Raw genomic sequence first — 16,889 nt, 5'->3', positions numbered from 1 at the left:
TCATTTTAATGTTGTGTATTTGCTGACATGACACAAATCATTCACATATCAATCTGAGCCTTTCAAAATAAGAGCGTAGAATCAGAGAATCTTTGTCAGCAGTGTTTTCCTCTTTCTCTCTCTTTGCCTCTTTGGGATATGAAGGTTTTTGGCTTTGACTAATTATCTATTAAGTAACGTCAGTAGCAAAAACAGCTAACATTTTGAAAAGTCTGACATATTATGAAGTCAGTGAAGGCAACATCAGAACAGAACAAATTGAAATCTAAAATTTATCGTATGATTTGTCTTAAAAGGAAAAATCACACAGTTTTGAAGAAAGAGGTTTTTCCTGGTTATAAGTGCATAATTTGTACATATAGATATATATAATTCTGTCTTTTTGTTCCAGTATTTGTATTATTTACTAAACGACACATATCGGTAAAGAGTCTTTTTCTTGGCACTGGATACTTATGACTTTTATTGGTGATGTGACAATGTTGAAATCAAATTCCCATAATCGGATAATCTTGTCCACCGCACCGAAGCGTTGTGTCCTCTTCAGTGAAGAGCTCCTCTCGTTGTCCCCCCCTCATCTAACCATGACTCTGTCTCCTCCCAGGACCCGTTTGATGCAGAGCTTCAAAGAGTCCCACTCCCATGAGTCCCTGCTGTCTCCCAGCAGCGCCGCCGAGGCGCTGGACCTCACCCTGGACGAGGACGCCATCATCAAACCTGTCCACTCCAGCATCCTGGGACAAGAGTACTGTTTTGAGGTGAGAGCTGAGCTGCAGTGTGGAGCGACGGCGCCACACACTCCCGCTCAGAGTGAAGTGTACAGAGCAGCAAATAGCAACACAACTGTTGATCCATCCTGACAAGTGACAGTGATGTGAAATGAAATATAGTCTCTTTTTTTTTTTTATATTTTAAAAATAGAAGAAACCAGGACACTGGGAAATGAGCCCTTGTCCCTTTATAATGTGCTGCAGGAGTCTGTCAGCTTTTCAATCACATGTCCATTAGTGGGACATGACAGAGGTTGAGAGTGAATGCAAGACATTGTTTTGGCGCCTCAGTTGCAGTCTCCATAGTTACTAATGGCTGTGGTTGTTGAATTTGCTATTGGCTATAACCTCAGGTGACTACGGCATCGGGAACCAAGTGCTTTGCGTGTCGCTCAGCTGCAGAGAGAGACAAATGGATCGAGAACCTGCAGAGAGCTGTCAAGCCCAACAAGGTGAGGGGAGAGAAAGGGATGCGGTAGAGGAAGAAAAGAGGAAATGATCCCTCTGTCTGTGTGTCTCTCTCTCTCCTCCCCATCTGCCGTTGTTGTCTGTTTTCAATACGAGCGCACCGCTTCATTCCTCTGTGTGCACTCCATCCTCGTGTCTGTGTGTGTCTGTGTGGAACAATGTAGCCGCCTCTCCAAGCAATAAACGCTAAAGCTGCAGGAGGTAGAGTCGCAGGGAGGGAGGATCGGAATTGTTGTTTTGAAAAAACTTTGACATCCTTAAATCAGGTGATGAGACGTCAGTAAAGTGCCACACAGCAGGTTCGTGTTCACCGGCCCAGCGTGTGTGAGAGACGTGATGCTAAAGAAACCTGAAGGGACTGGAGGTCAAAGATGGAACGTTGTGAGTCCAGGTCTGTTCTCTCTGGAGCTCAGGCAGGAATCAAACTTGTGGAAAGATTTGTTCTTAAGTGGCAGATACAAGTGATTTAAACTTTACGGCCAAAGTTCTTCATCTATTAGGAATCACACACACAAAAACATAATAATGAAAAATACAGTCAAATAATTAATACAAATGAAAATAGTGACAGGAATGTAAAAATTTATGAATCAACAGTTAAAAACTAACATTACTCTAAAATTTCAATTAAAAGATATAAAGAAAGAAAGATATTTTATGTACAGAGATAAAGTTATTGAAAATAAATATTACTACATATCACCAGAATAAGTTTGTCTCACCTTTTTTAATTTGGAGGTTTTTAATTAGATCTTTGATGCACAGCAACATTTTCACTCGGTTCTTTTTGCAGGTTTCTGTCCAAAATCAATGTTCATGTCACTGTAATCCTATCGAAGGCGATAAAGTTGTCTCGTATAACATCTTTAGGAGTTTTACATGTAGGCAACTGGACTTGCTTGTGTTTCCTGAAGACGTTTCATCTCATTCAAAAGGCTTCTTCAGTTCTGAAGACTGAGAATCTTCACACATACGCTGCAACACACTTTGGAATGAATTTACTTTGACGAGTCCAGGAGTGCGAGAGGACTTGAAGGAAACCTGCAGACGGCAACTTGCGTTTCAACCCCGAGATGGAAACAAAACACAACTCCCACTTGCTCACATCTGGACTGGACTGTGAAAGACGGCCGAGCTGAAAGAATCCTGCAGGAAAGACTCAGATCCAGCTCCTTCACAAGCTGATGCCTTCCAAACAGAGACTGAGCAGATGCATGAAGAACTTTCATCACATGAAATGAAGAAGCCTTTTGGGATGAGAAGTGAAACGTCTCCAAGAAACACAAGCAGGTCCGGTTGCTAAAATACACTAGTGCATCTCCTGAAGAGACCATGACCACTGAGAAACTTCACAGATGTCTTTTTTTCAGTGTGTAACTTTGTCAAAACCTTCCGTCTTAGTTTAATCTTTACAGTTAATATTTTCTGATCGTTTCTGGTCCTCTAATATGTCAACTTCTAAACTTGTCATTTCTTGTCCGCTGATTTCCAAGAGCAGGTGTTTGAAGCTCTCCTGTGAAACTCTTCTTCTTCTTGACATTTTTGTGAACGGGTGAAGCAGTTTTAAATCCATTGGTTATATCGTCAAACCTCGACGAGATGCACGTTCTTCTCATCTGTGACGACCATATCTCATATTGTTAATTAGGTCAGATGAGATCCTCATTCTTTCATGCAGCTGTTTAGGAAAATAAATGTTGTATTTTCAGTGCAGCTTTTAAGATGCTGTGATTTTATATCCATCCTCACAGCTTGAGAAAAAACAAAGCACAGCTCAGAGTAAAAACCACTATCCTAATTATCACCAGTGCCCTGAAATAACTTCACTTCTGATTCGGTGCTATATCAATAAAACTGACTCGATTTCATAGTTCTGTCAAACTGTCCCATACCTCCCCTCTCGGTTATTAAAGAAAAGAAGTGAACAGGCAGCTTTGATGGCAACCGGGGACTGAAACGTTATTAAGCCAGACTGAGATGAGACCTCACCCGGGCTGAATGCCTCGTCCAGATGCTCCGGCTGCAGGGGTCCTGGCTGAGTCATGGAGCTCCAAGGACTCCGTGTGGGGGCTCTCCTCCCGCCCCGAAGCAACGTGCACCGTGCATCTCGCACCAGATGCATCGACAGAGATAAGACCCGCTGCAGAGACGAGGAGTCCTTACGAGGCTTTTTGAAAACCCGCTTTGAGCTTTGATTGTTTGGTTTTTCAAAAGCCGAGCAGCCGCTCCCCACCCTGCTGCAGCGTTCTGTTTATTTTTTGATAGTGACATCGAGACAGAAACTAGTGAGGATGTAACGTGATATCATAGAAGAGGCCTCAAGCCCATGCTGATCTTTCTGCGCTGTACGTGCACGTAGCAGACTGAGCCGCCAGATGCCCGGCACATTAAAACTTTGGGGGTTTGGAAATTAATTTGGTCTTGTGTTTGGCGCCGGTTATCAGAGAGCGTGCAAATGGAGAACTTAAGCGTCGCGGATCTCGCTGATGCTCACGTTCCGAGTCGTCTAAATTAGGACTTAAATAGTCTGAAGCAAACAGGGGGCAAACAACAGTGGCATTTCCAGCCCAGTCGAAATGAGTCAGCCCCCCGTCCGCTGAAACATCACACAGCAATCACCAGGGCACGCTCTCCTCCCGTGGGGGATGTCAAATATAGCTTGGTCTTTGTGATCCTGATTAGGAAGTGTAGCTGTCTACACAAACATTACCACCATTGTGTGTGTCCCCCCCGTCTTTGTAGCACATGTGCATTGTGTCGTTTGTGTGTTTCTATGTTAAAGTTGATTACATTATTTCAACCCAGTTTGGCCAAGCTGCTCCTCCGATCCCTCATATCTCCTTTTTTTTGTCGTGCTGTCTTCTGTCTTTTCATTCAAGTCCTGAGTTGATCGCACTTCATCAAACGACTTCTTTCCTGTCATTGACTCTGTTCTCCTGCAGGCTGCCCTGCTGTCGCCTCACACACACACACCCACACACACACTGTCTCTGCTTCCATTTCTTGTTTTTCCTTTGCGGTTCGTCATTCATATCTTCTCTCTGTTCACCATTTAATGAGTCTGTAATGAGACGCACTTGACCTTATTTGACCCGATTCCATCTCCACGCAGGACAACAGCCGGAGGTCGGACAATGTGCTCAAACTGTGGATCATCGAGGCCCGCGAGCTTCCAGCCAAGAAGCGCTACTACTGCGAACTTTGTCTGGACGACATGCTGTACGCGCGCACCACCAGCAAGCCCCGCACCGACACTGTGTTCTGGGGCGAGCACTTTGAATTCAACAACCTGCCAGCCATCCGCAACCTTCGCCTTCATCTATACAAGGAGACGGACAAAAAGAGACGCAAGGTGATAAAGAGATCTGAGGTAACGCAGAGGCAGTGTCGTAGTATTTGGTTTGTTTGTGGGAATGAAATGACTCACTCAAATGCACCAAACAGTGGATTTTAAAAATGTGAAAGTGGTCATTCACTGTGATGAACCGACGCAGAACTATCACCTGAGTCTGTGAAGCTCTATTGAAGCCCTAGAGTTCGAATTCGTTGTTTATCTGTCCAGCCACGATGTCAGGCAGCTGGTTTCAGAGATAACGCTGTAAAAACCTCCTCAACACAATCTGCTCGGCTGGTGACGAACTGGTGACTAACTGGTGACTAACTGGTGAAGCATTGAGCAGCTTTAGAGCCAGATGTTTCCCTCAGGAGTTGGTGGAGACCCAAAGCAGAGCGTGCAGAGAGTGAATGTGACGCCTGGGCCACACGTGTCTGCTGCAGAGTAGCATAGGTTTCTGCCATGACTACTGTATTTCCTCAAATAAAAATACGGCTATATACACAACTCAATGCCAGGACTCTACGGTATGAAGCCGAGCATCTTCTGGTCCTGCAGCAACAATAAAAAACCTTGTTAAAACAAATGAATTGAGTCAGTCAACAGAAACGCGAGATTGCTTTTACTTTAAACGTACAGGAAGCGTTACAAATATTTATGTCTTTGACGTATTCGACAGAAATTGAAACTGTGGTGAAAGATCTTCTTATTTGTCTATTTTGCTGTGAACCTCATGTAGACATTAGATTCGTGTCACAAATATAAAACATTGCTGGTTTAAATCCGAGCTGTGATTTTACGTGGAAAAAAATGACTCAAAACACATAACATAATCCCAAAAATGAAATTTGTAGTTTGAAGTCAAAGCCGTTTATCAACCCTGGAACAAACGCTCTGCTCCCCCGACATTGTCACAACAGAAATGAGCAGTTTGGCTCAATTTCAGAGCATCAGTCCAACAGCAGCATCGGGAAGAGGAAATATTCTGTGAGTGGCAGAAACACTAAAAAACAGTTATGATGATCCATAGACGGCTGTGAGTCCAAAATGAAGTCCCAAGAAAAAGCGAAGCCGGAATTAATCGTAATAATTGATGAAGCAATCACTGAGTCGTGCAAAAGATCAACAAGCCAATAAACTCCCTGCTGATAATAAGCATTTTGTGTTATTTGGCAGTGAAAAATCTTATTTTTTGTCCCTTTATGTTTATCAGTTTTGAAAAGTAAAACATTTTTTCATCAAAAGCTACAAATAGGATCATTTTATTTTCTATTTTGTACATTTCTAGCTTCAAACATCAACACTCCAGGGATCCAGTGTTTGTCTTTCTGAAATCAGGACATACGTTTTAAATTGACTTGGAAAAATACACTTATATCACAACTAATATCTGTGTTTTTATCGTTGAAGGAAAAAAGCACATACTTAGGACTGGTAAGCATCCCCATCTCCAGCATCACGGGCCGTCAGTTTGTGGAGCAGTGGTACCCGGTCATCCAGCCCAGCGTCCTCACCAAGGGAGCTGGGGTCGGGGGAGGGAAGATCATCAACGCATCCCTACGCCTCAAATCCCGCTTCCAAACCATGAACATCCTGCCCATGGAGCTGTACAAGGAGTTTGCAGAGTACGTCACCAATAACTACCGCACACTGTGTGCTGTGCTGGAGCCCGTGCTGAGTGTCAAGAGCAAAGAGGAAGTGGCCTGCGCCCTCGTGCACATCCTGCAGAGCACAGGGAAGGCGAAGGTACGGGGACACACTGAATCCTCCTTCTTCTGAGGTTTGTGCTGATATGATCTCGAGCAAAGCTTCTTTAAAATCACAGTTTTCCCTCCTCCGCAGGATTTCCTGTCAGACATGGCGATGTGTGAGGTGGACAGATTCATCGACCGAGAACACCTTATCTTCAGAGAGAACACTCTGGCCACCAAAGCCATAGAAGAGTACCTCAAACTGATCGGACATAAGTACCTCAAGGATGCTATAGGTGAGCCAGAACATCGGGGTCCTGTATGACAGCTGCACGACATTCACACCTATTTCAAATAAAGAGGATAAAGTTTCGGAAATGACAAAACTTTTATTAAAAAGTCAAAAAAAATCCTACCCACTTTTTTCTCAGCCTTAGTCTGGTTTGTTTGGGAATTTGATTATTTTCCAGCTTATTCAGTCAGACGTGTCTTTTTTATTTTGTATTCCCACTCAGCACAAGAACCTGATGTCTATAAAAAAATTCAACATCTGCAAAACTCTGAAGGAATCCAGATAATTTTACAAGTTTCCTGCTGAATATTGGAGATAAACTCTGGTTTTTAATAACTTCTGAGTCTTTTTAACTGATCTACAGTTCAGCATTTCTCAATAATAATCAGTTACATAGAGTGAAAGAGGAAAAATTCTCCTTATTCCAAGTCAATGAGCCATCAAACTAATTTTGAAGCTGCTGTTTTAAGACTAAAATTGCAGATTGTTGCTTTAATGGTGAGAGTTTCGTCTTCTAAATAAATCTAACTACCGTTGCAGGAGAGTTTGACCTCCACGTAGCTTGGTCTTGGTTTTGTAGCTCTTATTTTTAATGGAATCATAATGTATTTCTTAACGTCTTGTTGTTGTAGTTGTTGTTTTCTTTACTAACAACACTGAACCGATCGTCGCCGTAGTTTTCTGCTGTTTCCGTCACTAATGAAATGTCATTTTAAGGGGAGTTCATAAGGGCCTTGTACGAGTCAGAGGAAAATTGCGAAGTGGATCCCATGAGAACACCCCCCTCTGTGCTCCCGGACCACCAAGCCAATCTCCGAATGTGCTGTGAACTGGCGCTCTGCAAGATTGTCAACTCCCATTGGTGCGTAGAGATAAATAAATAATACCATTCCTTTGTATCGAGTGTGTATATTCCTCTCTGCTATATTAAAGTTTCATGAGGCTTCAGTTTCTGTCACTGGGAAGCACAGAATCTCTGCAGTCTTTGTCGTATCACATGTTTCATTTCCCTCCACAGCGTTTTCCCTCGAGAGCTAAAGGAGGTTTTTGCCTCGTGGAGAGTGCGCTGTGCCGAGCGTGGTCGAGAAGACATCGCCGACCGCCTCATCAGCGGTTCCCTCTTTCTACGCTTCCTGTGTCCCGCCATCATGTCCCCGTCGCTCTTCAACCTCACGCAGGAGTATCCCGACGAGCAGACGTCACGCACGCTCACCCTCATCGCTAAAGTAGTGCAGAACCTGGCCAACTTCTCCAAGTCAGTTTTATTTCACTCTACTTACACCAGACCACTGTATAGTAGACAAGATACCACGTGTGTAAATGCAGAACCATCAATCCCGACAGTCCATCAAACATAAAAACATATGAGTAACTTTTGTTTACAAGAAAAAAAGGCCTTTTTTGAAACTGATACCTTTTGTAAATTGAAAACCAAATCTGGCCGTCATTTACATTAATGACTCAAATATTTAAATATGTTTAATTTGTCCTTCCCTGGAGTCAAAATCCTTCTCAGTCATTTTGAAATATTATAACAATATAAGCTTTGTTTACATGCATTTGTAATTGTGAATATGGGCCAAAAACAGAGCCCTGCGTAACGCCAACGTCACATTCATTCTTTCTTTCTGAAAAAGTAGCATGTTTGTGCACAATTTGATTAAAATTAAAACATTTTCATGGACATTTTGAGGTTTTTCCTCCTTTTCCTCATTGCACCAGAAACCTTTAAAAGCTTCTTGTCTGGAATCAAAGGTTTAGTTGCAGACAGATTGACATTTATATATATTCATGGATTCACACCCAGAAAGTATTGTAGTGTTTTAGCCTTGACAACACGGCAAATGGAGCTGCAGGAAAACAAAACCTCCTTTTAACGGTTATCATAGATAATGATTCCAGTTGACGTTTGATGCGTTACTTTACTTTCTTTTTGGGCTTTTTCTCCATCACTTCTCTCCTCTTTCACACACCCCCCCCCCCTGCTCATCTCCCTCCCATGTCTCCCACCTGCAGGTTTGGCAATAAAGAGGAGTACATGGGTTTCATGAATGAGTTTTTAGAGATGGAGTGGGGCTCCATGCAGCAGTTTCTCTTCGAGATCTCCAACCTGGACAGTGTCAGTAATGCCGGCGGCTTCGAGGGCTACATCGACCTGGGCAGGGAGCTCTCCATACTGCACAGTCTGTTGTGGGAGGTCATTGCTCAGCTCAGCAAGGTGAATGCAAACATGATACACAATATTAGCCATTAATATAAACCACATCACAACATTAATTATTTTTGGGTGTGCGTTTTCATTCAGAAATTGAAATGTCAGTTTTTTTTAACTTACTTTAGTATATTTTATTCTAAAATGCAAAATTATTTCATAGCCATCTATTAAATGTATTGCACAATGTAATAAAATATCAAATGTCAATGTTTTTAGACACATTTAAATACATTTTTACACGATTTTATAAAATATCGAGTGTAAAATATCAATACTTATATATGTAAGATAGGGTTCGGCCCCAAAACTCCATATCGGCTCTATTTGATGTTCAACAATGAATTTCAACGATTCAATCTGAATTATGTCTCACTGTTCTCTTGTCTGAAACATTTCACAATATAAGGCTGCAAGTCATGACTCAAACTTGATCTGTCATAATCCCCAGGTGAGCAGTAGATATACGACATTTTAATGGACCCCATGTATTAGATTAAAAAAATGATTTATTATAAATCTGCAGAAGTTTCTGATTAACTTTTTCCCCTTGAACCACAGGACGCCATAATCAAATTGGGTCCGCTGCCGCGCCTCCTGAACGACATCAGCATGGCGTTGCGTAACCCTCACCTCCAGAGGCAGCCCAGCCATCAGACAGACAGGGTCCAGGAGAGACAGGCGGACAGGCTGCTGTCCCGGCCGAGCTTCAACAGGGGCATCTCGTCCGACTTTCAAAATCTCATGATGAGGGATCTTAATAGGTAGGAGACGTCTGTCATCGTGAAGAACAAAGCAACAGCTCTGCAAAGCTTTTGGTATTTTAGTGGTAAAAAGTAACTACATTTTTGAACCACTTGTGTTTCATCTTGTCGTATCTGTAATTTTAGTCCTCGGACCTGCCTCACAGTGTGTATCTGCAGCTGTTAGTGGCCTTACTCACTCCTGTTCTCCAGCTCTATAGATATCACTCGCTTGCCTTCCCCTACCTCCACCGGAGGGGTGATGCCATCGCGCTCGCAGATGAGTTTTCAGGACCGTGACCACCCTCATCGAGCGTCCTCCAAAGACATGTTTTACGTATCACGCCCCCCCCTGGCCCGGTCCAGCCCGGCCTACTGCACGAGCAGCTCGGACATCACCGAACCCGACCCTAAGGTGAGTTTGACCACACTGACTCGGGGAACCATCATCCCATCCACTAGGTTTACCTTTACCAAAGTGAGGTCAGTATGACGTGCATGTTGGTCATACTTAACAGAATCTGCCATCGTGTGACCGAGGCTGTAGTTTATCATGACATCTGCCTTTTTTCCACTGATTCACCACGCAACTCATCCTAGCGGTATTTCCTGGGAAATACTACGAGGCATTCCGATATCCAGGCCTCGCGGTAAAAACACCCGCACCACCCTCACCCATATCATCCGTGGCCACATAACATACCCAAATTATACGGGGCACCCTAGCCTCTCATATCCCATACTATTTAGATGCTTAGTTTCAATAAAAGCGTATCTATGATGGACCTCCAGGATTCCCGAATGAACAGCGTGTCTAACCTGCAGTCGGTGGACATGCTCAACTCCTCCCAGGCCTCCATCGCCGGCATGGGCAGCTTCGGAGGGCTGAGCAGCGGAGGCGGTGGCGGCCTGGGGTCGGGCCTGAGCAGCCAGCTGCGGGCCGGTGGGAGGTTGTCAGCTGGCTCTGGCGGCTCCAGCATGTCCGGCGGCCTCCGGCTGAGCCAGCTGAGCCAGATGGGCACCACCACCGACTCGCTATCCCAGCAGCAGCAACAGCAGGCCGCCGCCATGCGCTACCCGCTTTCCTTCCAGAATCCCCTCTTTCATCTGGCGACCGCTGACGGGCCTCAGCAGCAACAGCTCCACCACCAGCACAGCCGGGCTCAACCCCCAGCGCCCCTGCTCCTGACCCCAGAGCCGGAGCCCTCCCACCAGGCCTACATCCCACAGTTCGCCCACGGGGGGTTCTCTCGCAGTGAGGACCTGTCCACCCTCAGGACCAGGGACGGTCACCTGGGCCAACCCAGCATCATCCACTCACACAGCTACAGTGACGACTACAGCAGGGCTGAATATGGACGCAGGCAGATGTCCGTGCATGCACAGGTAAATGTAGATTCACTGTAATCTCGTGTATAGATTATTTCTTTAGGGCTTCAACAAACATTTGTGTTGTTATTATTAAGAACTTTACAAATGCATGAAATAGTGAAAACATCTTTTTGTTGAATGTTTTGCTCTTTTGTTGTTAAATCAGACAAAAGAAGCAAAACGTCGGCTCTGATTAACGAGAGCCTGTTGGTATCTTTGCTTTATAAATGAGTTTAACATCAATTATCACAATTGTCAGACATCTACTAATCAATTAATTGTTTCAGCTCTTGATTTTGAATTTGTTTTTTTTCTGCTAAGCCTCCATGCTCATAGATCTATTACTCAAACCTGGATGAGTAATAGACTTCCTGGCTCATTTATCATTGTCGCACTGGAACCCTTGTTTTAATCAATTGAAATGCTGACGTATCATTTACTTGTTTTCTGTTTAAAGGAAAACCTCCAACAGCAGCAACAAATAATGGGCATGGCCTCCCAGACCGGAACCTCCCACTCCTCCCTGGCCGCCACGCCCCCCACCACAGTCCTACCTGTCCGCCAGAGTTCCGTTGCCCCGCCTCCCGCACAGCGTGTCAAATCCCAGACTTCCCACCAGCTGTCCGTCAGTGCAGCTGCCGCTCCCGCCGCTCCCGCCAAAACGCGGCCGCAGAGCGGGAACCTCCTCCAGTCGCCGGAGTCTGGCTACGGCGGCAGGCAGCACGGGCCCCGGCAGCTGTCCGTCAAAGACAACACGGCCCCGGGCCTGCCCCACCAGCAGAGCTCCGTCAGGGAAAACCAGAGTCCACAGGGAACCACCGGTCAGAGCACCCAACAGTCACCACAGCAGCAGCAGCAGTCTCAGCAGCAGCAGCAGCAGCAGCAGCAGCACCTTCTCAAACCCACCATGAGCAAACAGGTAACATCTGCATCTCTTTACTCTTCTCTGTGGGACTTCAGGTGTCTGTGCACAAACTGTCTGAGTGTGTCTATACTATTTTGTGTCTCAATTGGAGTGAATTTCCCCAATGTGTGGATAAATGAAGTTCTATCTAATCTAATCTAATATTCAGGGGCTGCATCCTTTGGAGGACGCGGTCTACCTGGTCCATGAAGAAGGCGATCTTCGTGGACCAGGTAGATCGTGAAGGCTGAACATGTGTCCATTTAGCTGTTCACTTGAGTTGAAGCGTGATACTCAAGCATTGGATGTCTCGTCACTTGCCGGTGCCATTACCCCTTTAAAAGCCAAAAAGCAATGAATCCTGGGATAAGTTTGGCCGGAAGGGATTCAACCGTTGGAGCTCTCGTTTCTCGGTTATTAAAAGACGCAGCCATGGAAATGGGACAGCCTAGTTACGCTACTGTGACGTACTCAGTCTTCTAATGCAGCCTCTGAAGTATGTGGCCCCTGAGTAGAGTCACACACTGTAGGATTAAGAGCTCGAGTCCCACCAGGGGTCAGCCTTGCTCAGAATATATGAGCTCATGTAACTCTGACTCACTTTGGATAAAAAACAAAAATCACTTGTTGCGAAACAGAGTTTTATCCACTCAGGAACTCATGTTCTCATATTCAGTCTGCTGGCCTTTCTTCCTCAGGGCTCCCAGACTCCATCCACCCTCAATCCTCCGACACCGGCCAACGAGCGGACCGTGGCCTGGGTGTCCAACATGCCTCATCTGTCAGCTGACATCGAAAGTTCGCGGATCGACCGTGAGGATTTCAAGCTGAAGGAGTACTCAAAGAGCATGGATGAGTCACGCATGGACAGGGTAGGTACCAATTATAACTTTCAGACCTGCCCTTTTAAAGGGGACAAACTTGAGTTGAGTCATGTCTATCAAATGGCACCAAGATGTTCTGAGGAGAAATAACCATGAGCGGAATATTCATAAATCTTTTGCAGAGTTTGGTACATTCACCCGAAGTTTGAGTAGGTGGACGTGGATCTCATCACTGCAACTTGTGTTTAATATACGAAAAAAACTCTAATCCCGCTGAGAAACCAGGGTTGTAAACAGCACTTTATCCAGATCTCTCATTCTGTCCTCTGCCTCCTCTCAGGTACGCGAGTACGAGGATGAGATCCACTGCCTGAAGGAGCGGCTGTCGATGTCCCACAAAAAGCTGGAGGAGTACGAGCGGAGGCTCCTCACGCAGGAGCAGCAGACCAATAAGATCCTCCTGCAGTACCAGAATCGACTCGAGGACAGCGAGCGGAGGCTACGGAGCCAGCAACAGGAGAAAGACTGCCAAATTAAAGGAATAATTAGCAGGTAAATGGAGTCTGTTTTGGGGATGGAGGGCAAAAGACAGCTAAGTGGTCTTTCATAGGGAGGCCACGGGCCGCAGCGGCTTTATTTTTCGTTTGTTATGACGCCTTCGGTTGAATAGACTTTATGAGTTTTTCTTTCAAAATATATGGAAAGAGTGACTAAGATAAAGATTGCTAGCATTCATTCAGCACAATGTTCGCATATTGGATTCTATTTAACAGGACCGAAGTTGAATCAGTTCTTTCCAAAAAATACATATATTGCTTATTGGAATAGGACTCGATTTACCAGAGGTTGTTATCTTGCAAAGAATATTGCACGGTAGGAGGTTGGTTTCAGTTTCATTAAGTCCCACAGCCCTGGGAGCGAGGCAGGGAGCTGTATATCGAAAGCCAAAGCTGCAGACATATAATGAGTGACAAATTAAATGAGAGACTATAATACGGAGGAGAGATCTATATCTTATTTGATAAGTATGCAGGGCATGCTCCTTCAGCTGTTGGTTTCCTTTCAGCGGAGTTAAGCTGGACAAAGGCATCTCTGAGTGTCCTGAAACCTCACAACATGATTTACTTGTTATTCAAGAGCATCATATTGGGATGAATGCTCCAGCTGACTCCTAATTCATCGTGCGCCTGTGTGAAATTGTAACGGAGCAGTTCTTGAGTGCAGTCTTGAGATTTTATCGAGCGACCTCAACATTAAGTAGTTGATGGGGAAAGGGGGCGGAGTATTGATCGTATCTCAGTTGTATTCAGGGCAGAGAAAAAACTAATGTTTGCTGTGTTGTGAGGATTTTTAAAAAAGTTTGACGACGCATTAGAGATGCTGCCCGAAAGTCTAGTTTTTATTTATTTCTGTCGTGCAAAGAGTTCAGCTGAAAAGAGATTGTCTTATAATAGTGTGTGGTCTGCAACTGAAGGCTGGATGTCTGTGACAGAGAATATTGCCACTTCTAATCCAATCCAGGAAAGAAGACGTGGAGTGAAGACAGAGACAGTCCTGCTCGTCTTTTTTGGGGGGGGGAAAACATCTTTTAACAACCTTGTACATAAAAACCATCATCACACACCTTTCTATGTCTCTTATCATCAGCCGTTTTTATGAAACACAGCTCTTGCTTCTAACTGGAATCTCGGGGCCGTTCGAGATGAATCCACTTAGTTTGATTTTCTTTTGACTCTCCCACGAGATTGCAGCGCAAAAGCACAAGAGGATCGGAAAATTTGTTTCAGAAACATGTCTGCACTTTTTAAAGCAACACAAGGTGTTTGTGTGGGACCTTCAGGCGCAGGACAACAGAAGACCATGGTTTAATATTAGCTCTTCCATTTTAAACCGAGGTAAACCGTGATGACTGACAGACTGCAGATGTATCTCTCTACATAGTGAACATGGGGACCGATGCCTCGCTCCTTTTTTTTTACATACGACGCTATATGAAGAAAGTCACAGACAAAACTTCAATCAGTCTGTGAACGATGAAGATTCAAGCATGAAGGCGAAGAGGAAATATTCCTCCTCCCGTAGAGAAACTTTATCAGAGCACTTAACCATTGATTATTGCTCCTCTGGAGTACGAGCTTGAAGTGAATACAGCCGATCTGCTTCACACACGAAGCATCTCGTGTGGAACACTGGTATTTCCGATGCTTACACTTGTGACTTTTATGGTTTGACCACACAAGCATGAATTTAGTAGCAGATGTTGATGCTTCCGAGTCGATTCGACTGACAATTCACTGAGCCAGACCCTGTCAGCGGATGCATTTGTGCACTTGTGCATCGTCTGAACTTTGATGCACACAACAGCGATGAGCGTGGATGCCAAGAAATGTGGTCTCAGGCCGTCACATAGGATTGATTGGACTCCAAAATCTCCAAACCATAGCCTTGTGTTTTTTTTTTCCCCATCATGAATTGATATATTTATTTTTAAATTTTCACATTCGGATCTATGATTTGGGTGCAAGTGCAAGTGCAAGTGCAAGCTCAGGTTCTGCAAGAGAAGGAGTTGAAGTCTTGGCTCCTGTGCAGGTTTGAAATAAATCTCTGTATCTGCAGAACTCCAACAGTCGGCATCGTGTTTCAGAGATTTTCTTTCAGAGAAGCCTTAATGTTCTGTGCATGAATTTTAAAGCTCAGAGCAAATCCAATATCTGTCATTAGACCAGATACACTTTGTGTTCTAACAATCTAATTTAAACCAAAGCCGAATATAAATTATTATTTTACGGTCATGCTAGGTTAGATCCACTGAAAACACTTTACCTGTAGCACTTTTCTTTAGGGTTATGATCCTATTAGTCGGCTACAGGCTCTTATTTATTTAATTCTATTTATTTATTTATCCTCAGAATATTTTAACTCATTTATTAATTTCTAAATATGAATGAAACTATTTATCTTCCCTGAGCGTTTTTGCTGTGAACTGAGCAACATATTGACATCGGAGAGATGAGTTTGCAGTAAATGGTCTTGATTGTAAGTGTCATAGTAATAATCTATTTTTACCTATAATCCATAGCATATTTAAGTCTGTGATGCAAGAGCCATAACAATAATATAATAATATATGAAATAAAAAAGATATATATATAAATGAATTCTATTGAGAGTGAAATTATAACTATTTTAACGTTGCAATAGCTTAACTTTTTAGCGCAATAATAGATACAGTATTGATATATTCCGATGAGGTATATTGTATGCATTTTGTGTACATATAAAGAAACAGTAACTTCCTGCCAAACTCCTCCTGACCAGGTGCCATCCACAGTATCTAAACCGAGAAAATAAAACTGTAACGTACAAAAAAACGCCGCAGAGACGCCGACGACGGCGGTGACGTGACTCTTTGAGTGTGTTCTTGAGTTCTCTTCTTGTTTTTGGTGTTTGTGATTTGAATCTGCATTTTTTTTTAAAATGAACGACTGCAATGGATATTATTATTTATCAATTAAAGCGAGAGAAGAAAAAAAAAAAGAGTATATCGTATAATCTTGTATGATTTTTTTGCTGTACATGCTTGGTATGACTTTGACCCCCCGCAGTGCGTCATCGGTGGTGTCCAGTGACATGGTGATCGGAGTAGGTGTTCGAGGAAGTTAGACACTTCTGTCTTTTGACTTATGCAGTTACAGTATGATTTTAAATATTATTATTAAAAAGGGCAACTACTTTATTATTATTACTACTATTATTATTATTCTTTTTCTTTTTCCCTCTCCAGAGATTTCGATCCTATTCTGGTGTCAGTTTATCTGCCTCTCTTCTGTAGCAAGAATATATTGATGGGTTGTACAGATTGTACTTTGGCAACACCTGTGTTTAAATCTTGCAAAAATGAATTCATAGTGGTGATGAGTTTTGGCTTGATGTGTGTGTGTGTGTGTGTGTGTGTGTGTGTGTGTGTGTGTGTGTGTGTGTGTGTGTGTGTGTGTGTGTGTGTGTGTGTGTGTGTGTGTGTGTGTGTGTGTGTGTGTGTGTGTGTGATTGACATGGCTCGTAGCAACGGCCAAGGGTTTATATCCACTTCTCGCAGACCTGTGTCAAAGAGTTGCAAATAATTCTATAGTTTGTGTATAACCAGATGGGTGGTGGGGGGGGGTTCTTCCTCGACGCCTATCAGGTAAGTTCTCAATCAAAGTCACGAGAATGAAACAGAGAAGGTATTTGCAGCTGCTGTTTGATCCAGGTCTGTCTCTTTTTCTTTGTGTTCACATCGA

At 43.8% G+C, this 16,889-nt stretch overlaps 1 protein-coding gene across 1 annotated transcript in view; it reads left to right on the top strand.

Annotated features, from left to right (window-relative positions):
- Window positions 1-16,889, top strand: part of syngap1b (synaptic Ras GTPase activating protein 1b) — a 119,852-nt gene that overhangs the window by 89,832 nt on the left and 13,131 nt on the right. Inside the window, exons 6-19 of the mRNA XM_047341040.1 lie at window positions 605-758; window positions 1,124-1,222; window positions 4,351-4,590; window positions 5,983-6,318; window positions 6,415-6,559; window positions 7,273-7,417; window positions 7,574-7,810; window positions 8,572-8,773; window positions 9,329-9,531; window positions 9,724-9,925; window positions 10,303-10,896; window positions 11,339-11,800; window positions 12,484-12,657; window positions 12,950-13,161. Of these exons, the coding sequence (XP_047196996.1) occupies window positions 605-758; window positions 1,124-1,222; window positions 4,351-4,590; window positions 5,983-6,318; window positions 6,415-6,559; window positions 7,273-7,417; window positions 7,574-7,810; window positions 8,572-8,773; window positions 9,329-9,531; window positions 9,724-9,925; window positions 10,303-10,896; window positions 11,339-11,800; window positions 12,484-12,657; window positions 12,950-13,161 (3,405 nt within the window). The remainder of the gene's footprint in view (window positions 1-604; window positions 759-1,123; window positions 1,223-4,350; window positions 4,591-5,982; window positions 6,319-6,414; window positions 6,560-7,272; window positions 7,418-7,573; window positions 7,811-8,571; window positions 8,774-9,328; window positions 9,532-9,723; window positions 9,926-10,302; window positions 10,897-11,338; window positions 11,801-12,483; window positions 12,658-12,949; window positions 13,162-16,889) is intronic.

The sequence above is a fragment of the Hippoglossus stenolepis genome, chromosome 8, assembly GCF_022539355.2.
Source record: "Hippoglossus stenolepis isolate QCI-W04-F060 chromosome 8, HSTE1.2, whole genome shotgun sequence".
NCBI lineage: Eukaryota > Metazoa > Chordata > Actinopteri > Pleuronectiformes > Pleuronectidae > Hippoglossus > Hippoglossus stenolepis.
The sequence above is the reverse complement of the archived record's forward strand: the minus strand, read 5'-3'. Positions and strand labels throughout refer to the sequence as shown.